The sequence below is a fragment of the Anguilla anguilla genome, chromosome 2 (genome assembly GCF_013347855.1).
Source record: "Anguilla anguilla isolate fAngAng1 chromosome 2, fAngAng1.pri, whole genome shotgun sequence".
NCBI classification, from domain to species: domain Eukaryota; kingdom Metazoa; phylum Chordata; class Actinopteri; order Anguilliformes; family Anguillidae; genus Anguilla; species Anguilla anguilla.
In genome coordinates, this window is record NC_049202.1 from 59,293,117 (window position 1) to 59,318,427 (window position 25,311).

General features: G+C 40.8%; 1 protein-coding gene and 1 long non-coding RNA gene across 2 annotated transcripts in view; one reads left to right on the forward strand and one right to left on the reverse strand.

The window, feature by feature from the left end:
- LOC118219848 (hemicentin-1-like) overlaps window positions 1-12,431 on the reverse strand; it is a 508,226-nt gene extending 495,795 nt beyond the window's left edge. Inside the window, exons 1-9 of the mRNA XM_035403310.1 lie at window positions 11,754-12,431; window positions 11,540-11,617; window positions 11,379-11,412; window positions 7,642-7,785; window positions 6,262-6,285; window positions 5,644-5,901; window positions 4,160-4,444; window positions 1,580-1,603; window positions 957-1,214 (exon numbers count right to left, since the gene is read on the reverse strand). Of these exons, the coding sequence (XP_035259201.1) occupies window positions 957-1,214; window positions 1,580-1,603; window positions 4,160-4,444; window positions 5,644-5,901; window positions 6,262-6,285; window positions 7,642-7,785; window positions 11,379-11,412; window positions 11,540-11,617; window positions 11,754-11,849 (1,201 nt within the window). The 5' untranslated portion in view covers window positions 11,850-12,431. The remainder of the gene's footprint in view (window positions 1-956; window positions 1,215-1,579; window positions 1,604-4,159; window positions 4,445-5,643; window positions 5,902-6,261; window positions 6,286-7,641; window positions 7,786-11,378; window positions 11,413-11,539; window positions 11,618-11,753) is intronic.
- Window positions 12,432-16,937: 4,506 nt separating this feature from the next.
- On the forward strand, window positions 16,938-18,580 carry LOC118219887. Its single transcript, XR_004763875.1, has 3 exons — window positions 16,938-17,023; window positions 17,750-17,751; window positions 18,415-18,580. It is a non-coding gene; the product is annotated as an uncharacterized LOC118219887 (long non-coding RNA).
- The last annotated feature ends 6,731 nt before the right edge of the window (window positions 18,581-25,311 follow it).

The window sequence follows — 25,311 nt, forward strand, 5'->3', positions numbered from 1 at the left end:
GGAATGTGCCAATTTTGCACACTGAATAATGCCTGTCAACACTCAACTGATACCTGTATGTGGGTGGGGTGACTATACTCTGTGTACCAGACTGGGTCTCCCCCCTGTGTGTGTAAGAGCAGCAGCACTGAGGGTGTACAAGCCTTTAGATGTTCTGGAAATATGGGCAATGTCATGTGATCCAGTTCCTTTTTACCAGTAATAATCCCAGCCAGCTGAAGTCACTGATACCATACAGGAGAGACTGACATGTTCTCTTGCATATAACTGCCTGTGTGGAGAGACAGTCAGGACAGGCAGGGGTATCTCTATAACAGAGAGAACAGACTGAATCTCTCCCCCAGGTTCCTAATAATGGCATCATCAAACACACAGTGCAAACTGGCTTTAGTCTGTCATACAGCAGAACATGGTTCGCTTATCCATGTACTGGGAAAGCATGTGACTATCTCAGAATGGGTGTGGGCGAGGCTGTGAAGACGGACAGACTGTGTCACAGCTCTAACCGCTCATTACATTACACAACATTACAGGCATTCGCAGATGGTTCTACCCAGAGAGATTTACACAACTTCTACATACAGCTTTGCTAGTCTAGTGTAGGCATGACTACAGAGGGACAGGCATGCTCTGCTTGGGGTTGAGACAAAGAGTTAAAGCAGTTGGTTCTCTCATTGTCATAACAGATAGAAAAGGCTACATTCCATGGATTAAAAAATACAGAAGCTCAAATATTAACAATACAAACAGTGTGACAGGCAGAAACTCAACTCAATTGGTGGTATACCCAGCCCATTTTAATGAAAATTAGTTAATTTTATATTTGCCTGTAATAAATGAACTGGTACGGGAAGCACAATGTGCACTGGGGAAGATTGAAAAAATGTGTTAAATATGGTCTCTCTGTGGGACGAGTGAGACCACCAGTGTTCAGCTGCTGACCAGTTTTGACTCACCTGACACGTTCAGTCTGACAGGATCACTTTCGGATTCAGCAGCACACTTGTATACACCACTGTGGGCTTCAGTAACAGGTGAGATGGTGTAGATGTTTTCATGGGAGCTGTGCGTTTGCACCCACATATTTGATTCATATCTGAGCCACATGAATCCATAATGTTTGAATGGCCGTCCCAAACACCTGAGAGTGACGGTCTCTCCAGTGAAGAACAGGGGCCAGTTAGGCTGCAGAGTCAGTACATCCTTTGGGCTCCCTGTACAAACAGTGCATGCACTACGTCAGTACATGTGTTTAAATACTCATGACATGTTTATAGTGTCCTGATTAATGCCTCAGCTTTATTATTTTAGAACAGTAAAGAACTGATTCTGTTTGTGATCTCTGTTTCACCCCCTACTGTAGGACATGCCTCGAGTCTCACAGAATAATATTTCTACATTACCGTCCACATATGCAGTCACATTAATCACATCATAATGCTGTTAGGCAGTCTTATTGTGAAGCATGACATTCTGTTATCAATCATAAGTTTCACTAAACTGTCTGAATAAGGTTATTCTCTGATAGATTATCAGGTAACAGAAGGTGGGGTTTGTTTTAAAATCTAGTAACACTCACCCAGTCTTGTCATTAGACTCAGTACTGTAAAAAAAAAAAAGACAGGAATCATTGACATCATCATCGAAATGGCCAAAGAAATGCAATAAGTGCAAGAAAAATACAAAACCATAAATATGTTCCAAATAAAGACTAAATACATCCCCATCATTGCTGTTTGCTTTCAAGATGTCATCCATGCAGTATTGTGGAAGTTGGGTAAACTCAGGTCCACCAGTCAGTGTTTGAGTTCAGCAATGATCAGTTTGAATGGAGCGTATATCTGTTTGTGTGAACATATCTGAAGCCTTTACATGTTCTGTGCAAAAATACACTGAAAGTTCTGGTTAAAAAGCCAGTTACATATCACCACTGTTATATTATTAAGTACAATTGTTTTACCTTTTATCATGTAATTTTGTGTTTTATTATTTTATTTGTAGCACAATATTCTACATTGGTACCTTTTGCGATTATTTATATTTTTTATTTTACTGCTAGGGTGTATTGATGGACACCAACCTTTTTATTCTAATTGCAAATTGCTGCTTGTACATATTTTTTGTAAATTTTCCCACTTTCCCACCTGCCAAGGGACTACTGATGAAATTTAGTTATCAAGCTAATTCTGGGGCAGTTACTAACTGTTCAATGTCTCTTTCAAATAACAAATAAATAAAATTGTATTTCTTCTTTCAGAAAAAAATTGGTTAGTGATCATTCAAGGTATGTTATCTACTGAACCAAAAGCATACTTCTTCACTCATTCTTTTCTTCTTTTCCCATAACGCAGGTCATTCCAATGCAGCCCAAACGCTGTAGAGCATTTTAGTATTAGTGAGGTCAAATAATACTTATTTGTTTAAGCATAACTTAACAAATGTGTTGTTGTTGTTTTTTGTTTCAATCAAATGCAAATTTCTCCACAAAAACACACTTGTCTGTTAAAAACCTCTACATTATAATACTGATTTGGTAGTACCTCCCACCCTTCTACTTCATCACTGCTTTACCTTCCGCTTTTCTGTAACTAAAATCAACTAAATTTAAATATATATCTGCAGAAGATCACTCTAACATTTCCTGTCTACTGACAAAATGCCACCAACAACAGAAGCCAGAAAACCCACAGACACTCACAGTGCTAAAACAGAGAATAAACTATCCAAACTTGTATGTGAGTTGTGTAGGCTGCATACAACTCTAAGTACCTGTATGAGTTGTACTGCAGTTGATGACAGAGGAATCCTGTGAGGAGCTGTGAAGGAGAACCCTAAAACTACGGTCAGTGATGTCACCAGCGGTCTCCAGAGGGCAGGGGTAAAAATATAGCAAGCCGCCAAATGCAGAAGACTCGGAGAGCATAATTATAGAGGCTAAACAGCAAAATGCAAAACCTCACATCAACGTCAAGAATCAAAAGGCCAGATTAGAATTTGCCAAAAAGTAGAAGAGCCAGAAGAGTTTTGAAACAGTTTTATGAACAGATGAGACAAAAAAAAAATAAATAAATAAAAACCAAAGCAATGGAAAGCTGAAAGTGTGGAGGATAGAACTTCTGCTTTTTAATTTTAATTTTTTTTAAAACTTTTACACAGCTGAAAATAGGGGGACTCAACACAAAAACAGCAGTTTCTGAGAAATGGTAACACACATACCATGATATTAAAAGCTGACTGTACTTTTGTCTCATATTCAAATCCAATTACTGTAAGCACAGAGCAAAAGTAACCAATTTCCAGCTACTATTACAACACTTTTGGGGGGCTCTGTTCGTGAGAGCAAAAATAAGGAAGTAGGTCCTGCACAGCAAACCAGCTTTATGTTTTCTTCTCTCCTATTTTTATAAACTAAAGAAAAATGCGGAACTTCACTTGTTATTCACTTGTTAAAGCCTTTAGCACTGCTGAATTCATAAGAATCCCAAAAACTTGTCTGAAATTTACAGAGAGTGGTGCAATATACAATGAAATCCAGTGAGTAGCAGTTTTATGGGTGATAATACCTTATTATTGAGAGCATCGGAGTAGAATGGGCAGACTCATTCAAGCTAGCAGAAAGCCCACAAATGGTCAAAAAACAGCTATTTACAACAGTGCTGCGCAGAAGGACATCTCTGAATACACAACCCAAAACTAAACAATTAAAGAATGGATAAATGTCTGGTCTGACGAATCTCAATATCTGCTACCACACATTCTTAGATGGTAGGGTCAGAATTTGACAAAACAGGATGAATCCATACTGCATAAAAATCCCATCCAGCATTGTGTCAGCAGTAACGGCTGGTAGTGGTAGTGTAATGGTGTGTTTATGTGACACACATTAAGCCCCTTATTACCAACTGAGCATCAGTTGAGTGCCAGATTATACTTAAGCATTGTAGCGGACCATGTGCATCCCGTTATGACCACAGTCTCCCTTTAATCAAGTTGATAATTCCAGCAGGTAATGCGCCATGTCACAAAGCACACGACACCTGCAGCTGGTTCCACAAACAAGATGGTGACTTCATTTTACTCCAATGACCTGCACAGCCCCCAGAACTTAATCCAATAGACCATGTGACATATCAAAATTGAAAGCGTACCTGAGACTCACCTGCAACAGTGATGGAGTTGCTGCGCTGTGATGTCACATTTCTCCCCTCCAGCCTTCCCTCACACCAGTACTGCCCCTGGTCAGTCCCAGCTGCACCAGGGATGGTGAGTCTGTTACCAGTTACACTGTGACCAGCAGTCTGAGACACAGCCATCTGGGCCTGGTCTTTGTACCAGGAATATATCCAGTTGCTGTCGGAGTCCACCTCACAACTCAGGGTGACGGTCTCTCCATTGTACAGTGGGCGCCATTTTGGCTCTACCGTTAGAGTGGCTTTAGGCAGTGCTGTAGAAACAGACAGACTGGGTCATAGTTCTGTTGTCATGCCAGTATTTTTATGACTATGGAAAAAACAAATCACCCTTAATGAAGGACAAAAACCAGGGCAGCTGCATTCCTATTTTCAATGATATTAAGATAAGATATTCAAAAATCAGAATTGAAAAAGCTCTAATCCTGATCGTAATGGTACAAGAATTAAACTAAGGAACTGGACCCCAGAATCGTCCCAGCAGTTTGACCCAGTGCATTATGGGAATGTGCCAATTTTGCACAATAATGCCTGTCAGCACTCACCTGATACCTGTATGTGGGTGGGGTAACTATACTCTGTGTACCAGACTGGGTCTCCCCCTGTGTATGTAAGTGCAGCAGCACTGAGGATGTACAAGCTTTTAGATGTTCTGGAAATATGGGCAATGTCATGTGATCCAGTTCCTTTTTACCAGTAATATTCCCAGCCTGCTGAAGTCACTGTAACCTTACAATAAAGACTGACATGTTCTCTTGCATATAACTGCCTGTGTGGAGAGACAGTCAGGACAGGTGGGGTTTCTCTATAACAGAGAGAACAGACTGAATCTCTCCCCCAGGTTCCTAATAATGACATAATCAAACATACAGTGCAAACTGGCTTTAATCTGTGATACAGTGGAACATGGTTCGCTTATCCATGTACTGGGAAAGCATGTGACTTTCTCAGAACGGGTGTGGGCGAGGCTGTGAAGACGGACAGACTGTGTCACAGCTCAAACCGCTCATTACATTACACTACATTACAGGCATTCGCAGATGGTTCTACCCAGAGAGATTTACACAACTTCTACATACAACTTTGCTAGTGGAGTGTAGACATGACTATAGAGGGACAGACATGCTCTGATTGGGGTTGAGACAAAGAGTTAAAGCAGTTGGTTCTCTCATTGTCATAACAGATAGAAAAGACTACATTCCATGGATTAAAATATACAGAAGCTCAAATATTAACAATACAAACAGTGTGACAGTCAGAAACTCAACTCAATTGGTGGTATACCCAGCCCATTTTAATGAAAATAAGTTAATTTTATATTTGCCTGTAATAAATGAACTGGTACAGGAAGCACAATGTGCACTGGGGAAGATTGAAAAAATGTGTTAAATATGGTGTCTCTGTGGGATGAGTGAGACCACCAGTGTTCAGCTGCTGACCAGTTTTGACTCACCTGACACGTTCAGTCTGACAGGATCACTTTCGTATTCACCAGAACACGTGTATACACCACTGTGGGCTTCAGTAACAGGTGCGATGGTGTAGATGTTATCCTGGGATGCGTGCTTTAGCAGCCGACTATCTGATTCATATCTGAACCACGCGAATCCATAATGTTTGAATGGCCGTCCCGAACACGTGAGAGTGACGGTCTCTCCAGTGAAGAACAGGGGCCAGTTAGGCTGCAGAGTCAGTACATCCTTTGGGCTCCCTGTACAAACAGTGCATGCACTACGTCAGTACATGTGTTTAAATACTCATGACATGTTTATAGTGTTTAATGCTGTGGCATTATTATTTTAGAACAGTAATGAAATGATTCTGTTTGTGATCTCTGTATCACCGCCTACTGTAGGACATGCCTTGAGTCTCACAGAATAATATTTCTACATTACCGTCCACATATGCAGTCACATTAATCACATCATAATGCTTTGAGACAGTCTTATTGTGAAGCATGACATTCTGTTACCAATCATAAGTTTCACTAAATTGTCTGAATAAGGTTATTCTCTAATAAATTATCAGGTAACAGAAGGTGGGGTTTGTTTTAAAATCTAGTAACACTCACCCAGTCTTGTCATTAGACTCAGCACTGTAAAAAAAAAAAAAAAGAAAGACAGGAATCATTGACATCATCATCGAAATGGCCAAAGAAATGCAATAAGTGCAAGAAAAATACAAAACCATAAATATGTTCCAAATAAAGCCTAAATACATCCCCATCATTGCTGTTTGATTTCAAGATGTCATTCATGCAGTACTGTGGAAGTTGGGTAAACTCAGGTCCACCAGTCAGTGTCTGTATTCGGCAATGATCAGTTTGAATGGAGCGTATATCTGTTTGTGTGAACATATTTGAAGCCTTTACATGTTCTGTGCAAAAATACACTGAAAGTTCTGGTTAAAAAGCCAGTTACATATCACCACTGTTATATTATTAAGTACAATTGTTTTACCTTTTATCGTGTAATTTTGTGTTTTATTATTTTATTTGTAGCACAATATGCCACATTGGTACCTGTTGCGATTATTTATATTTTTTATTTTACTGCTAGAGTGTATTGATGCACACCAACCTTTTTATTATAATTGCAAATTGCTGCTTGTACATATTTTTTGTAAATTTTCCCACTTTCCCACCTGCCAAGAGACTACTGATGAAATTTGGTTATCAAGCTAATTCTTGGGCAGTTACTCACTGTCCAATGTCTCTTTCAAACAACAAATAAACAATATTGTATTTCTTCTTGCACAAAATATTGTTAGTGATCATTCAAGGTATGTTATCTTCTGAAGCAAAAGCATACTTCTTCACTCATACTTTTCTTCTTTTCCCATAACGCAGGTCATTCCAATGCAGCCCAAATGCTGTAGAGCATTTTAGTATTAGTGAGGTCAAATCATTCTTATTTATTTAAGCATAATTTAACAAATGTGTTGTTGTTTTTATTTTCAATTAAATGCAAATTTCACCACAAAAACATACTTGTCTGTTAAAAACCTTTACATTAACAAAATGATTCGGTAGTACTCACAGATCAATGTGACCCCTCTGTTTGCCTGCATGATTCTAGAGGAAGTTAGTGCTTCAACTTCAGTGATCAAAAGAGCGAAAAAAACGAAACCCCTGGGCTATTATATATACTGTACAGCACCTCTACTGCATTCTTTTCTTATCTGCTTGTGTGAACAGCAAGTTGCGAAAAAATTCTCACAAATGCTCCCACCCTTCTACTTCATCACTGCTTTACCTTCCGCTTTTCTGTAACTAAAATCAACTAAATTTAAACACATATATGCAGAAGATCACTCTAACATTTCCTGTCTACTGACAAAAAGCCACCAACAACGGAAGCCAGAAAACCCACAGGCACTCACAGTGCCAAACAGAGAATAAACTATCCAAACTTGTATGTGAGTTGTGTAGGCTACATACAACTCGAAGTACCTGTATGAGTTGTTCTGCAGTTGATGACAGACGAATCCTGTGAGGAGCTGTGAAGGAAAACCCTAAAACTACAGTCAGTGATGTCACCAGCAGTCTCCAGAGGGCAGGGGTAAATATATAGCAATCCGCCAAATGCAGAAGACTCTGAGAGCAGAATTATAGAGGCTAAACAGCAAAATGCAAAACCTCACATCAACGTCAAGAATCAAAAGGCCAGCTTAGAATTTGCCAAAATATACAGAGACAAGCCAGAAGAGTTTTGAAACAGTTTCATGAACAGATCAGACAAAAAAATAAAAAAATAAAAACCAAAGCAATGGAAAGCTGAAAGTGTGGAGGAAAGAACTTCTGCTTTTTAATTAAATTTTTTTTTTTTTTACTTTTACACAGCTGAAAATAGGGGGACTCAACACAACGACAGCAGTTTCTGAGAAATGGTAACACACATACCATGATATTAAAAGCTGACTGTACATTTTTCTCATATTCATATCCATTTACTGTAAGCACAGAGCAAAAATAACCAATTTCCCTCTACCATTATAACACTTTTGGGGGGTTCTGATTGTGAGAGCAAAAATAAGGAAATAGGTCCTGCACAGCAAACCAGCTTCATGTATCCTTCTCCTTTTTATAAACTAAAGAAAAAGTGCAGAACTTCACTCGTTATCACAGGGAATCAGAGAGACTTTAGGGCAGCACCTTGCTTAAATGCACTGGTCCTCTGTGAAATGAAACACTGCATGGTCTAAAATACCTGACTGTGCCAGAGCTGACTGTGAATGTTGGTCCCGCCGGGCAGCTCACAATTGGCTAGAGTGAAGCCCTGGGTGTATGTGATTGGCTACTGTGCTGTCCAGAGGCTGTAGTGTGGTCCACAGAAAGGTGGCATCAGTTTGTGAGGAGTACCGTCCCATCACAACATAGCAGCTCCTCTGATTGGTCAGACTCAATAGTCAAGCAGCAGGCTGGTTGCATTCATTTTAAAAGATGGGGATGCTTGTCTGTGCACTAAAGAACGTACACAAGATTGAGGTGCTAGTCTGTGTGCTTACAATCTTACAAAGGATGGGGTGCTTGTCTGTGGTCCTTTAAAGTTCCAGTGCATGTCCCTCTTACATTTACTTGAAAATAGAAGCTATTGTAAAATCATTTGGCCAGCAGGTGGGGCCCTTGAGCAATAAAATAATACATTGAGTTTAAAAAATAAATAAATAAATAAATACTTCACTAATTTGGCTCCTGCCTAATTTTTAGGGTACGCTCCAGTATACAAAATTTTCTACTATCCGGCACCTCTGATTCCCTGATGGTGATGGAGAGTAGAGGTTCTACTATAATGACCTCTGCAAAAACAATGCCCAACAATGCCCAGTCAAAGCCCAACATCTGGCCACCGTGCTCCGTCAGCCCAGAGACAGTCTAACTGTCTCCACCCTTCTTGCTCATGCGGACTTCATGGCTGCTTGGCCACAGAGTCATTTGTGTTCTGTTCTCCCACCGCTCTGGCAGTCTACAAATGATTCTGTTCTGCCATCAGCATTCCACTTGTGCGCCAAACCCCCATTACTCCCGTAGTTCCGGCCCAATAAATTTAGGAGACAGCGCTACTCCTGACGTACAGACACTCGTTTATTTCGTGCCATTTCTGTTGACCTGCTGAAAGGCAGAACCGGTGAACAGAAGTCTGGTTATGTCCCAGAGAAAGACTGGCATTTCCCCACATTCACTGAAATGGGATTTTAGTGGGAGTTTACTGACACCTAGTGGTGAAAATATGCAAGCCTTTCATATCACAGACACTCACCTGCCAGCATATACCATTGCCATATATAATGCATATGAATATTGCTCCAAATACCCCAATCTCACTTCACACTCTATTGCCCCCAATATCCAATTACCTATGTTCTCACCTTATCCATTTTCAAAATTAAAAAAATATTCATTTCAGTCAAGAGAGAACTAAATTCTCTTTTGTTGTGACAGCTTGGGGAATTAATGTATGTGGGGAAGTGAAGGTGTTCTGTAACCTCTCAGATGTAGGGGATGTGCTGGTGGTCAGATGTTCATGGTGCCTGGACCTGCATGTGAGATAAACACCTGTGACCAATGACCATTCCACCACTGTCTGTGTAAATGTGTGGCTTTTGCCTTGTAACTACACCCTCCTACAAGACGGAAACAGAATTTATGAGAGCAAGTGGAGGCCACTAAATAAACAAATGAACAACATTGATTAATAAACTTAACTTAGACAATAACTTCATACCAACCTCTCTTTGTTTTAATGTTTAAGTCTCTATACCGGAGTGAGATATCCTGCAGGGGGTTAATGCTGATGCTGTACTCATCTGTGACCATGGGAGGTCAGCAGAGGCCATGTTTCACGGTCAGCCAAAACAGTAAAAAGTGCAAGATCATATCTGAGCCTCCCAATACACAGCAAGTAAAGGAAAAAGACTGAAAAAGTGATGATTAAATGGTTCATACAAGCCTGGTATCAACAGTTAAAGACGGGCTAAATAGGAATCTGTTAAAGCAAATAACCATAGAGTTTGTACAGATTATGGCCTGAGGTATTAAATTAGCTGAGAAAATTAACAGCTCTTGTTTATTAAAATGCGATGCAGAAGATCGAGGTCATCCATCCAGGCCCCCGAGTAGTGTCATAACAACGTTTTGACTAGGAGAGGTTCAGCTCAGGAGATAAATGCAGTGTGAATATTCCCTTTCCTCTGACATTATGCTTAAATCACCCAATCCTCCTGCTGTTTTTCTCATCTGTGTCACTCCGTGGAGCTCCTGCCTATTCCCTCCCTCCTTTATTATTTCATTTTCCTCTTCTTATTTCTTCTCTTCTTCCACTTCCCTCTGGATCTTCTCTGATGTCTTTTTCTCATGCTGCTGGAGCCTCCTGTTCCTCTCCTCCTCCATGCTGCCAGTCTGCTGCAGGAGCTGTGTGATCTGAGTGTGGTCAGCCCTGTTCTTATTGCTTAACATGTGACGTCCGCCGTGACACTGACCAATGAGCTCCTGAAGCTCACAGCCGTGCTGCACAAATGTCTCTAAACATCTCCTTTCCCATCTGTGTGAGCAGTACTGTTCTCACATACAATTGTTTTACTTTTAGAATGGGCTGACAATCACTGCAATGCTCCTCCCAACCACCAGGGTGTGTGCTTCATGACACTGAAGGGCTGCACTGATACTCAGTTGAGAATTACACAGCATCCCAACAGTATTTCCTTGGGACCTCATTTCCTCATTTAATAAACACTGAATTTCACTCGCTTTTTTTGCCATGTACATTGAACCTCCAAAAGCGTAATATTATTTGATATTTCTTGTGTAGTGTAGTGAATGTATTAACTATGCTATAGAGTGTTCCGGTCTGTTAAACAGAAATGTAAACCGTTTAAGCAGTAAAGGCCTTTGATTGTGTTGTACAGGTGTGGGGTTCATATGCCTGCCATGGTGTGGGTGTGGTCTTAACCAAAGGAGGCCAGGTGAATGTGAATGCCTCATTAAGGGTCTCTAAACAGTACAAACAATCATCTAATAATCTAGGAGGCCTTCTTCAGGTGCTCCAGATATTTCTCCCGAGACATGGCCATCCGTCTCTTCGGCTCAAGGACATCACTTGCTGCTTTTGCTTTGAATATGAGGGAAAAGAGGGGTAATTAATGTTCTGTCATGATACCAATTAAAAAAACAACTGATAGTGTCCTTCTTACCAAGTTTCTCCTGTTTGTTCTGAAGAACTGCAACCTGGAGAAAGACAAGTGACAGACAGAAAAAGATCTGACAGGTGAGGCAAGTATTCATTGCCAGAACACACACACACACACACACACACGTACGGATCTTCCTGCCGACCTCCATTTCAGCCTCTCACCTCACGCTCCTCGATTTGACGCTGCAGCTCAGACACCAGTTTTAGTGAGTCCCTGTACTTGATCTCATAGTCACATATCTGCAATGGAATAGGAGAACATGGAGATTAAAGGTGTTCCTAAGACCCACACATATGGATGCAATCCTATTACAGGAGACAGACCTGACTGCAGAGAGGGTAGAGTGGCGCATTGGTACTCGCTGGATGTGCTCACCTGGGTCTGGTGCAGCCACTCAGTCTTGAACAGCTTAAGGAGCAGAGCCTGGATCTCCTTCTTCACGAACTGCTTGTGCTCGTTCCTCTCCTCCATCACTCTTTCCAGCTTCGCTCTCCAGTCCTGCTCAAGCTGCCCTAGCTTCCTGCAGCACGGAGCACACAGGCTTCAGTCTTACACTGTGCTGGAGCCAGCAGTAACTCATGTGCTTTTTATAAACTGGATCACAGCACATGGAGGTGTGCACCATGTGACACTCATCAATCCTGTACAGGATTCCAGCACGTTAAAAAATAATCAAAAGCTTCATCATTCAAGTACAATTTAAGCTTTCTGTTAAGTGTCTGTCCATTGTTAACTCAGATTCAGTTACTTCTAAAATTAGCATCAATATTATTACTTTTCCTTTCCAATGACTGTTACTTGGAATAAGACACAAGCCCCGAAATGGGTGGCGTTATTATGAGTTATTAACAGTTGATAAAATTGATCCAGTCAAAGCGGTCTGCTATGGAGACCAAACTAGAGAGATTGATTCATATCAATGTCAATGACTAACAGCACACGGTAGTCCCACCTATAATGGAGTTCATGAAGCCTCACTCTCCCATTGCCATGGTTACCTTATTTAGATGTCATATCTGGTTTCCCTTGACAGAGTCTTGCTCGGTACTCACTGCTCAAAGCCATTGCTTTCTCTTGAAATGTCTTCTTAAATTCCTCCTGCTCCAGATCGGCACTTTTTATTCTGTTCTCTCTCTCCTCCAACATCAAGTCAAGTGCATCTCTCTCTTCACACATTTTCATGCATCTCCTTTGCAGCTCTCTGACACTTGCCTTTATGAAATATCAAATGGTGTAAATACACATTTCTAATATAAGCTGTTGTACAAACAGCAGTGCACTACCTCAGCCATAGATTCCATTAAAGCTTCACATTCTCAAAGTAACTGAAATTAATCACACTCATGTACAGTATGACGGTATCGAGCAGTATTCATACAATGTTGCAGTGGGAGCATGGGCATGGTTTCTGCATTCCTGACAGCAGTCAGAAGCTCATTCTACCACCAGGGGTCAGAACAGACTGGAGATGTGACCTGGAAGATAGAGTATGAGAGGAGATAACAGAAACAAGAGACTTGGTAAAGAGAGAGAAGAGGAGAGGATGCAGAGAGAGAGATGGGGGGAGGGGTACTGAGCTGGGACTGGGGGAGGGTTGTCTGGGAAGAGGATTGACTAATGTGCTTGAAGACTCCATCTTGAAGGATTTGTAAATATCAGCAACCTTCCTGTTAAAGAAGCGGCAACGTTGGGATACATATGGTCCCCCCACCCAGCGAGGAAGATGAAGAGGGAGGCAAAGAAGAGCCCAAGGATCACAGTTTGAATATAGTTGCTTTTTGAGATCACCAAGTCTCATATTCAACCATACAATAACACCGTCATACCAACAGGCTCTTTGGAAATGCTGCACAAACAAAGGCCTTAGTGAGAGCAATTGTGTAAATCAATTGTCTGGTTTGACCAAAATTGAGCCTTTTGGTCATGAACAGAAACTTGGCAAAGTAAGAGTCAACTGCCTCTGAAATCATACTGTAACCACACAATTTCTGCAACTTTTAAAGTCTCAGATAACCCTAAAGTTTTTAATGTAACTCTGTTTGAATGCTAAATGATGTACGGAATATTATTTACAGAAATATTATTCACAATTTGATCATGTTGCCTGAGGTGTAATTTGCAATAGAAATTTGCATCACTCCAGCATGCCCAGCTGAACTACGCTGACCTGAAGAAAGCTGTGAAAGTTACACATTTAACTGTGACACTGAGAAGCTCTCAGAGCGGCTGCCATCCCCTCTGAAATCGCAGAGTATCCTAACCCAAACACAGCTGCAGGAAGCTGCAACGGTTACCATGTGCGTCTGCATTTAGTGCCATGCTCCTCTCTCCACTGCTCGAGATATAGACGGAGCTGCAGGTTGGAGACGCTCGCGTGGTTTCTGTTCTCTGATCACGTGCTCATGAAGGGAAGTTAATGAGCCGCAGCGTCCGCTATATTGGTACTTTCATTTTTTTTTTAGAGGAGGTAATCAGAGAAGTATGACATGCCTGTGTGTTTTATAACCGTTCTGCAGCTTTCCCCTGTGTGGCAGGAAAATAACAGTGTGTGCATATGCCAGAGCACATGTGTGATGCAGCACTTTCTTCCTCTGGAGAAATGTGAAAGTCCGTATGTTTGTGTTTATAGTCAGGTAGCGCCTGACAGCTAGGTGTCCATTCCATGTCAGGGAGCTTATAAAAAATAAAGCTTATCTCAATAAGTTATTATTTAAGTGCGTTATATCAACGTTTATTGTGTTGTATACATTTTATTGATTCCTATTAGACATGTTTCATAACATGCATTAATGACTGCAGCACCGTTTCAATCCTGAGTTCTCCTGTACACGAGCATTATACATCAGCCCTGAACCAGGAGTGACCACTGTCCATTGAGCACCACGCATCAACAGAACCTTAGGGCACTTTAAAACTATATGATCCTTATGTAGGCATTTGAACGGATACTGCTTTAAAGCAACATCGGTTCAGAAAGGATTGCAAATGTGATGAGCTTCCAAAGACACTGCTATTATGTTAGCATGAGCGATAGCACAGTATAATGAGTCGAACAGGTCTTGTAACCCAAAGCACACAGGTTTGATTCCTGTGTAGGACACAGCCGTTGTACCCTTGAGCAAGGTACCTAGCCTGCATTGTTTCAGTATAGGTCCAGCTGTATAAATGGATCCAATGTAGTTGCAATGTAAAAGTTGTGTAAGTCGCTCTGGATCACACTGTCTACTAAATGCCGGTAATTTAAGTCACTTGTAGTCTACTTCCTCAAATATGCTTGCCAAGCCAACAGCCTATCCCTTCATTGCCCTGGCCAATTGATGCTCAACAATTATTTAAGATCAAATTAAATTCAGCTATTCTCATTTTTTATTTATGATGGCCTATTTATTTTTCATATGTAATTACTCATAGTTATCATCGAAAACTCAATGCAAAGACAGAAATACCGCAACTAATAACATTTTTAATGACCTGTAATGTAAAGTAATGATAATGGTAATACGCTATTACAAGCAATATCAAAATGACAATGTAGTCAAAATAATATGGTGGAATCAGCATAATATACATTACATTACATTACAGGCATTTAGCAGACGCTCTTATCCAGAGCGACTTACACAACTTTTACATAGCATTTTTACATTGTATCCATTTATACAGCTGGATACTGAAGCAATTTCGGTTAAGCACCTTGCTCAATGGTACAACGGCAGTGTCCTACCCGGGAATCGAACCTGCAACCTTTTACTTTTTTCATTTATTTCATATGTTAACAAAATAAAGAAGGAACAAAAAATAACACACTTTAAAGTCAATTTAATGTAATACTAATACAAGCAGACACATGAAATGCATTTTGAACATGCAGAGTCTCAGCTGTTTAGGCAGTATGTAAGCTTGCGGCAATTTTACTACATAATATATAGAGTTCAACGTAGGACCTGAAACAAACACACAGCAATCAAAGCTGACTAACTTAGACAAAGATCACAAGTGCAGCTCTGGTGAATCAGAAACACACATATATTATACAGATCCTGCACCCTAAAGGCACGACTGCTTCATTCCCAAAACTCACTGAGTGTCCCCATAACTGCACCCCCAATCTGGATTTCCCCTCCTGCAAGCTGAGAAGCATCACATTGCAAAATAATCCTGAGCTCTCAAATCTTCTTCATTCGACATGAGCACACTGATCCAGCTTCTGTGTGAAGGTTTTATAAGTCAACTTCCACATTCTCTTCAGTGTACTCGACAGCTGCTCCATTAGACGACCCTGCACATCAACAAACACGTATAAACACAACAGAGGGAGAGAACTGTGAGTGAGAATTAACAGTTCTGCAGCCTGAAACCTGAAACACACGTTGTTTTTAGATGTGTTCCCCTGTAAAATGACATCACCTGGTTTCCTGCACCATTTCACACACAGTATAATGGAGGCCAGCAGCAGAGGAGCAGCTCCCAGACCGAATAGCAGTATACAGCTACCTGTGGAGAGACACAGAGATGAGGGATATGTGGAGGATATAAACCTGTGCATATACAAGAATATATGGCCTGACATGAAGTGGTTAATCTCTGTTATACTATGGCTACAACTAAAATGCGTGGAAAAATTTAAGTAAAAAGGTATTTTTAAAGACATTTAATTAATTACAAAACTAACCCCATTATGTACACATCTGCCACTTCACTAAATATGGTTTCTCTGGTAATGATAGATGGCACCAGTGTTTCTCTTTTCTTATGTATGCAGAGTAGTCTCACTATCAGCCATCAAAAATATAAGAAAAGAGAAAAGACATTAAACAATGAAAAACAAAGTTCACAATGATTGTCATGGTGCATTTAGCAACTGGTATAGTGGGAAAACAGTCAGCTGTATCATATATTATAATCCACATAACTACGATACGTTAATATCTCCAAGCTTAATAAATGCTGCACCCCTGACCACAAAAATGTGAAATGTGTTGAAACTGAGATATTTTCTGGATTAAAAAACGCTTTCTATCTTTCTATCTATCATTTAAATTTAGCGATTGATTTTTTTTATTTATAACGTGGTGTGAAGTTGCCTTTTATTTCAGGATTTCTAAGTCAACAAATTGAAAGTCTTCGTGTAGTGATTTGACACCATAATGAGGCAAAATTATCCACATTGCCATGCCTATACACAAACACAAATAAAACGATTGGTTGACATGGCTGTCAACCAATCGGAATTAAATAATTGTCCAAGCCATAGTATAAATTGTTATACTGTTTGTTGCTACTATGTATGGTAAGTGAATGGAAAGCAATGCAAATATTTTATAGATAAAGTTTTATATATAATTTGAAAGCCTACCTGAGACTCACCTGCAACAGTCAGAGTGATGGAGTCGCTGTGCTGTGATGTCACATTTCTCCCCTCCAGCCTCCCCTCACACCAGTACTGCCCCTGGTCAGATCCAGCAGCCCCAGTGATGTTCACACTGTACTCTTTAGAGAGAGATGTGGCTGTCTGGTTATGGTCTCTGTACCAGAAATATGTCCAGTTGCTGTAGGAGTCCACCTCACACCTCAGGGTGATGGTCTCTCCATTGTACAGTGGGCGCCATTTTGGCTTCATGATCAGAGTGGCATTAGGCAGGGCTGTGGAACGGACACAGACTGGGTCACAGTTTCTTCTCTCAGAATGTACATGTGACTGAGGAGGAAAGGGTTATGTCTAAAATGTAATGAAAAAGAACCTGGCAGAAATGTACATTGTCTTTGAATTAATAGACAGGCCTGCACAAAAAAATAAATTTGAAGCATTTAACCAAAAGCAAATTATGTATGCGAAATAATTAACAGAATTTTTTAATGTTTGCCTTATTTGAATATGATTGAAATTAGGACAATTATACAAAGCCTCTAGCACTGCTGAATTCAGGAGAATGCCAATAACATGTCTGAACAAATTATTTGATTAAGAGTTTTTTCTTCCTAATATAGTTAACATAAATATTTGAGTAATTTATTTTTGTTTTCAAAAATGAATGGAGCCGAATGGGGAAACTTGCTTTTTGAGCGAAAATAATGGATATCAGCAGGGGCGACATTACATCTGGTGCTGAGGTTGACAACCAAAAGCTGGCCCCTTTTGTGAGCTGCATCTCTGATTAATATCATTTCCTGTGTTTCAGTAAACAATTTCCTCTCCTGCCTCTTTGTCTCCCTGTTTAATATCATCTCACAACAAGGGCGTGGCATCGGCAAGTCAACATATAAAGCATGGAGACATGGTAAAGAGTTTTTGTTTTTTGTTTAACCAAAATTATAATGAGCAAGACACACAATATAAGCAACTTTGACCATGGTATGATAGCTGGTTCCAGACGTGGTGGTTCCAGCATCTCAGAAACAGCTTCGCTCCTGGGATTTTTATGCAGTACAGTCTCTAGATTTCACGGGGAGTGGTGCAATAAACTCCTGTGAATGGCATTACTTTGGGGGCAAACACCTTGCTAATAAGAGAGGCCAGAACAGAATGGGCAGCCTCGTTCAAGCTAGCAGAAAGGCCACACATGCTCATATAACAGCTGTTTACAACAGAACTGTGTAGAAGGGCATCTCTGAATACCCAACCCAAGACTAACAATTGAAACATGGTACTGTAAGAATTTGGTAAAACAGGATGAATCCATCCTGCTTTGTCTCTGCAGTAACAGCTGTCAGTGGTAGTGTAATGGTGTGGGCAATGTTTTTGTGGCACACACATTAGGCCCCTTAATGCCAACTGAGCATCAATTGAGTGCCGGAGCATACTTAAGTATTGTAGCTGACCATATGCGTCCCTGTAAGGCCACAGTCTTTCTTTTTTCAAGTGGATACTTCCAACAGGTAATGCACCATGGCACAAAGCACACGTCACCTGCAGATGGTTCCACAAAGATGGCGGTGATTTCATTTTACTCCAATGACATGCACAGCCCCCAGATCTCAATTTAACAGAGCATGTGACATATCCAAATTGAAAGCCTGCCTGAGACTCACCTGCAAGAGTCAGATTGATGGAGTCGCTGTGCTGTGATGTCACATTTCTCCCCTCCAGCCTCCCCTCACACCAGTACTGCCCCTGGTCAGACCCAGCAGCACCAGGGATGGTGAGTCTGTTACCAGTTACACTGTGACCAGCAGTCTGAGACACAGCCATCTGGGCCTGGTCTTTGTACCAGGAATATGTCCAGCTGCTGTAGGAGTCCACCTCACACCTCAGGGTGACGGTCTCTCCATTGTACAGTGGGCGCCATTTTGGCTCTACAGTCAGAGAGGAATTAGGCAGGGCTGTGGAAAAGAGACAGACTGGGTCACAGTTTTGATTGAGGAGGAAACAGTTGTGTATAAAATGCAAGGGGAAAAGAACCATGTCAGAAAGATTCATTATCTTTGAATCAATAGATGGTCCTGTGCAATATTTCATAAAATACAAATATTTGTAGCATAACTTCAAAAGTAAATTAGATATGTGAAATCATTCACAGAATATTTTTATTCTCTATAGTGTGAGCATATGTTGAATATCATTGAAATTAGGATAATTATACAAAGCCTCTAGCACTACTGAGTTCATTAGAATCCCAAAAACATGTATGAAATATACAGAGAGTGGTGCAATAAACAAAAAAATCCAGTGAGTAGCAGTTCAACGGGTGAAAATACCTTATTAATGAGAGCGTTGGAGTAAAATGGGCAGACTCATTCAAGCTAGCAGAAAGGCCACAAATGGTTGAATAACAGCTATTTACAACAGTGCTGCGCAGATGGACATCTCTGAATACACAACCCAAAACTAAACAATTGAAGAATGGATAAATGTCTGGTCTGACAAATCTCAATTTCTGCTACGACACATACGTAGATGGTAGGGTCTGAATTTGGCATAACAGGATGAATCCATCTGCATAAAAATCCCATCCTGCTTTGTGTCCGCAGTAACAGCTGTCAGTGGTAGTGTAATGGTGTGGGCAATGTTTTTGTGGCACGCACATTAGGCCCCTTAATGCCAACTGAGCATCAATTGAGTGCCAGAACATACTTAAGCATTGTAGCGGACCATGTGCATCCTTTTATGACCACATTCTACCTTTTTTCGAGTTGATAGTTCCAGCAGGTAATGTGCCATGTCACAAAGCACACGTCACCTCTAGCTGGTTCCACAAACAAGATGGCGACTTCATTTTACTCCAATGACCTGCACAGTCCCCAGATCTGAATCCAATAGAGCATGTGACATATCCAAATTGAAAGCGTACCTGAGACTCACCTGCAAGAGTGAAGGAGTCGCTGCGCTGTGATGTCACGTTTCTCCCCTCCAGCCTCCCCTCACACCAGTACTGCCCCTGGTCAGTCCCAGCTGCACCAGGGATGTTGAGTCTGTTACCAGTTACACTGTGACCAGCAGTCTGAGACACAGCCATCTGGGCCTGGTCTTTGTACCAGGAATATATCCAGTTGCTGTAGGAGTCCACCTCACAACTCAGGGTGACGGTCTCTCCATTGTACAGTGGGCGCCATTTTGGCTCTACCGTTAGAGTGGCTTTAGGCAGTGCTGTAGAAACAAACAGACTGGGTCACAGTTCTGTTGTCATGCCAGAATTTTTATGACTATGGAAAAAACAAATCACCCTAAATGAAGGACAAAAACCAGGGCAGCTGCATTCCTATTTTCAATAATATTAAGAGAAGATATTCAAAAATCAGAATTGAAAAAGCTCTAATCCTGATCGTAATGGTACAAGAATTAAACTAAGGAACAGGACCCCAGAATCATCACAGCAGTTGGACCCAATGCATTATGGGAATGTGCCAATTTTGCACACTGAATAATGCCTGTCAGTACTCACCACTCACCTGATACCTGTATGTGGGTGGGGAAACTATACTCTGTGTACCAGACTGGGTCTCCCCCCTGTGTGTGTAAGAGGAGCAGCACTGAGGGTGTACAAGCCTTTAGATGTTCTGGAAATATGGGCAATGTCATGTGATCCAGTTCCTTTTTACCAGTAATAATCCCAGCCAGCTGAAGTCACTGATACCATACAAGAGAGACTGACATATTCTCTTGCATATAACTGCCTGTGTGGAGAGACAGTCAGGACAGGTGGGGTTTCTCTATAACAGACAGAACAGACTGAATCTCTCCCCCAGGTTCCTAATAATGGCATAACCAAACATACAGTGCAAACTGGCTTTAATCTGTGATACAGTAGAACATGGTTCGCTTATCCATGTACTGGGAAAGCATGTGACTATCTCAGAACGGGTGTGGGTGAGGCTGTGAAGACGGACAGACTGTGTCACAGCTCTAACAGCTCATTACATTACACTACATTACAGGCATTCGCAGATGGTTCTACCCAGAGAAATTTACTCAACTTCTACATACAACTTTGCTAGTGGAGTGTAGACATGACTACAGAGGGACAGGCATGCTCTGATTGGGGTTGAAACAAAGAGCTAAAGCATTAGATTCTCTCATTCTATCATAACAGATAGAAAAGGCTACGTTCCATGGATTAAAACATACAGAAGCTCAAATATTAACAATACAAACAGTGTGACAGTCAAACTCAACTCAATTGCTGGTATACCCAGCCCATTTAAGTGAAAATAAGTTAATTTTATATTTGCCTGTAATAAATGAACTGGTACGGGAAGCACCATGTGCGCTGGGGAAGATTGAATAAATGTGTTAAATATGGTCTCTCTGTGGGACGAGTGAGACCACCAGTGTTCAGCTGCTGACCAGTTTTGACTCACCTGACACGTTCAGTCTGACAGGATCACTCGTGGATTCAGCAGAACACGTGTATACACCACTGTGGGCTTCAGTAACAGGTGCGATGGTGTAGTTGTTTTCCTGGGAAGTGTGCTTTAACACAAAACTATTTGATTCATTTCTGTACCATGTGAATCCGTGATGTCTGAATGGCTGTCCCAAACACGTGAGAGTGACGGTCTCTTCAGTGAAGAACAGGGGCCGGTTAGGCTGCAGAGTCAGTACATCCTTTGGGCTCCCTGTACAAACAGTGCATGCACTACGTCAGTACATGTGTTTAAATACTCACAACATGTTTATAGTGTCCTGATTAATGCTGTGGCTTCATTAGTTTGCAACAGTAAAGAACTGCTTCTGTTTGTGATCTCTGTATCACCCCCTACTGTAGGACATGCCTCGAGTCTCACAGAATAATATTTCTACATTACCGTCCACATATGCAGTCAAATTAATCACATCATAATGCTGTGAGACAGTCTTATTGTGAAGCAGGACATTCTGTTATCAATCGTAAGTTTCATTAAACTGTCTGAATAAGGTTTATCTCTGATAAATTATCAGGTAACAGAAGGTGGGGTTTGTTTTAAAATCTAGTAACACTCACCCAGTCTTGTCATTAGACTCAGCACTGTAAAAAAAAGAAAAAAAAAGACAGGAATCATTGACATCATCATCGAAATGGCCAAAAAATGCAATAAGTGCAAGAAAAATACAAAACTATAAATATGTTCCAAATAAAGTCTAAATACATCCCCATCATTTGATTTCAAGCTGTTTGATTTCAAGATGTCATCCATGCAGTACTTTGGAAGTTGGGTAAACTCAGGTCCACCAGTCAGTGTTCGAGTTCAGTAATGATCAGTTTGAATGGAGCGTATCTGTTTGTGTGAACATATTTGAAACCTTTACATGTTCTGTGCAAAAATACACTGAAAGTTCTGGTTAAAAAGCCAGTTACATATCACCACTGCTATATTATTAAGTACAATTGTCTCACCTTTTATCATGTAATTTTTTGTTTTATTATTTTATTTGTAGCACAATATTCTACATTGGCACCATTTGCGATTATTTATATTTTTTATTTTACTGCTAGAGTGTATTGATGGACACCAACCTTTTTATTCTAATTGCAAATTGCTGCTTGTACATATTTTTTGTAAATTTTCCCACTTTCCCACCTGCCAAGGGACTACTGAAGAAATTTAGTTATCAAGCTAATTCTGGGGTACTTACTAACTGTCCAATGTCTCTTTCAAATAACAGATAAATTAAATTGTATTTCTTCTTTCACAAAAAATTGGTAGTGATCATTCAAGGTATGTTATCTACTGAAGCAAAAGCATACTTCTTCACTCATACTTTTCTTCTTTTCCCATAACGCAGGTCATTCCAATGCAGCCCAAATGCTGTAGAGCATTTAGTATTAGTGAGGTCAAATCATACTTATTTATTTAAGCATAACCTAACAAATGTGTTGTTGTTGTTGTTTTATTTCAATCAAATGCAAATTTCACCACAAAACCATACTTGTCTGTTAAAAATCTTTACATTAAAAAACTGATTCAGTAGTACTCACAGATCAGTGTGACCCCTCTGTTTGCCTGCATGATTCAAGAGGAAGTTTAGTGCTTCAACTTCAGTGATCAAATGAGCGATAAAAAAGAAACCCCTGGGCTATTATATATACTGTACATCACATCTAATGCATTCTTTTCTTATCTGCTTGTGTGGACAGCAAGTTGCAAAAAAAATTCTTCCAGAAGCTCCCACACTTCTACTTCATCACTGCTTTACCTTCCGCTTTTCTGTAACTAAAATCAACTAAATTTAAATATATATCTGCAGAAGATCACTCTTACCTTTCCTGTCTACTGACAAATAGCCACCAACAATAGAAGCCAGAAAACCCACAGGCACTCACAGTGCCAAACAGATAATAAACTATTCAAACTTGTATGTGAGTTGTGTAGGCTACATACAACTCTAAGTACCTGTATGAGTTGGACTGCAGTTGATGACAGACGAATCCTGTGAAGAGTTGTGAAGGAGAACCCTAAAACTACGGTCAGTGATGTCACCAGCAGTCTCCAGAGGGCAGGGGTAAAGATATAGCAAGCCGCCAAATGCAGAAGACTCTGAGAGCAGAATTATAGAGGCTAAACAGCAAAATACAAAACCTCACATCAACGTCAAGAATCAAAAGGCCAGATTAGAATTTGCCAAAATATACAAGCCAGAAGAGTTTTGAAACAGTTTTATGAACAGATGAGACAAAAAAATAAAAAAAAATAAAAACCAAAGCAATGGAAAGCTGAAAGTGTGGAGGAAAGAACTTCTGCTTTTTAATTTTAATTTTTTTTTTTTTACTTTTACACAGCTGAAAATAGGGGGACTCAACACAAATACAGCAGTTTCTGAGAAATGGTACCATGATATTAAAAGCTGACTGTACTTTTGTCTCATATTAATATCCATTTACCGTAAGCACAGAGCAAAACCAATTTCGCTCTACCATTATAACACTTTTGGGGGGCTCTGTTTGTGAGAGCAAAAATAAGGAAGTAGGTCCTGCACAGCAAACCAGCTTCATGTTTTCTTCTCTTCTTTTTTATAAACTAAAGAAAAAGTGCAGAACTCCACTCGTTATCACAGGGAATCAGAGAGACTTCAGGGCAGCACCTTGCTTAAATGCACTGTTCCTCTGTGAAATGAAACACTGCATGGTCTAAAATACCTGACTGTGCCAGAGCTGACTGTGAATGTTGGACCCGCAGGACAGCTCACAATTGGCTAGAGTGAAGCCCTGGGAGTATGTGATTGGCTACTGTGCTGTCCAGAGGCTGTAGTGTGGTCCACAGAAAGGTGGCTTCAGTTTGTGAGGAGTACCGTCCCATCACAACATAGCAGCTCCTCTGATTGGTCAGACTCAATAGTCAAGCAGCAGGCTGGTTGCATTCATTTGAAAAGATGGGGATGCTTGTCTGTGCACTAAAAAACGTACACAAGATTGAGGTGCTAGTCTGTGTGCTTACAAACTTACACAGGATTGGGTGCTTGTCTGTGCTCCTTTGAACTTACAGTGCATGTCCCTCTGACATTTACTTGAAAATAGAAGCTATTGTAAAATCATTTGGCCAGCAGGTGGGGCCCTTGAGGAATAAAATAATACTTTGAGTTTTTAAAAATAATTAATAAATAAATACTTCAGTAATTTGGTTCCTGCATAATCTTTAGGGTACGCTCTACTATACAAAATTTTCTACTATCCGGCAACACGGATTCCCTGAAGGTGATGGAGAGTAGAGGTTCTCCTATAATGACCTCTGCAAAAACAATGCCCATCAATGCCCAGTCAAAGCCCAACATCTGGCCACCATGCTCCGTCAGCCCAGGTGGAGACAGTCTAACTGGCTCCACCCTTCTTGCATATGCGGACTTCATGGCTGGTTGGCCACAGAATCATTTGTGTTCTGTCTGTTTCTCCAGGCTTGGGAGCTGATTGGCTGCAGCAGAAGAGCTGTGTTAGGTCATAGCTAAGGACCACTATGTGGGAAACTGAAGAGCAAATAGATAGAGGGGGCGGAGTTACTGCACTCTGAGCTCTGAATAAACTAAAGACTTCTCAAGATACTGCTGCACTTCCTGTTCCAACTTCCCACAGCGCCACAGCCTGATCCGCGGTTTTGCCAACGCCGCTGTACACTCTGGCTTCCAGGCTAGGGCTTCTCCCCCCGTCTGCCGCCAGATAAGCCCCTCGTCCAGGTTACAAGCACAACCAATCACATCACAGACACCACACAAAGGTGCTGTACCAAAGGTTAAAAGTATCTCGAGACACAACACAGACCTGGCCACCAAGAATAAATGAAAATAAAATTAACTGGCACACAAGGAATCTCAACCCCCGTCCCACCCCCCTGGGGGAATCTCTTTATCCTCACCGATCCTACATGCCCCTTTAATTTTATACCCGTTCTGCTCAACTAATTCTCTCAATGAACACCAGAGATCTCCCACCGCTCTGGCAGTCTACAAATGATTCTGTTCTGCCATCAGCATTCCACATGTGCGCCCAACCCCCTTTACTCCTGTAGTTCCGGCCCAATAAATTTAGGA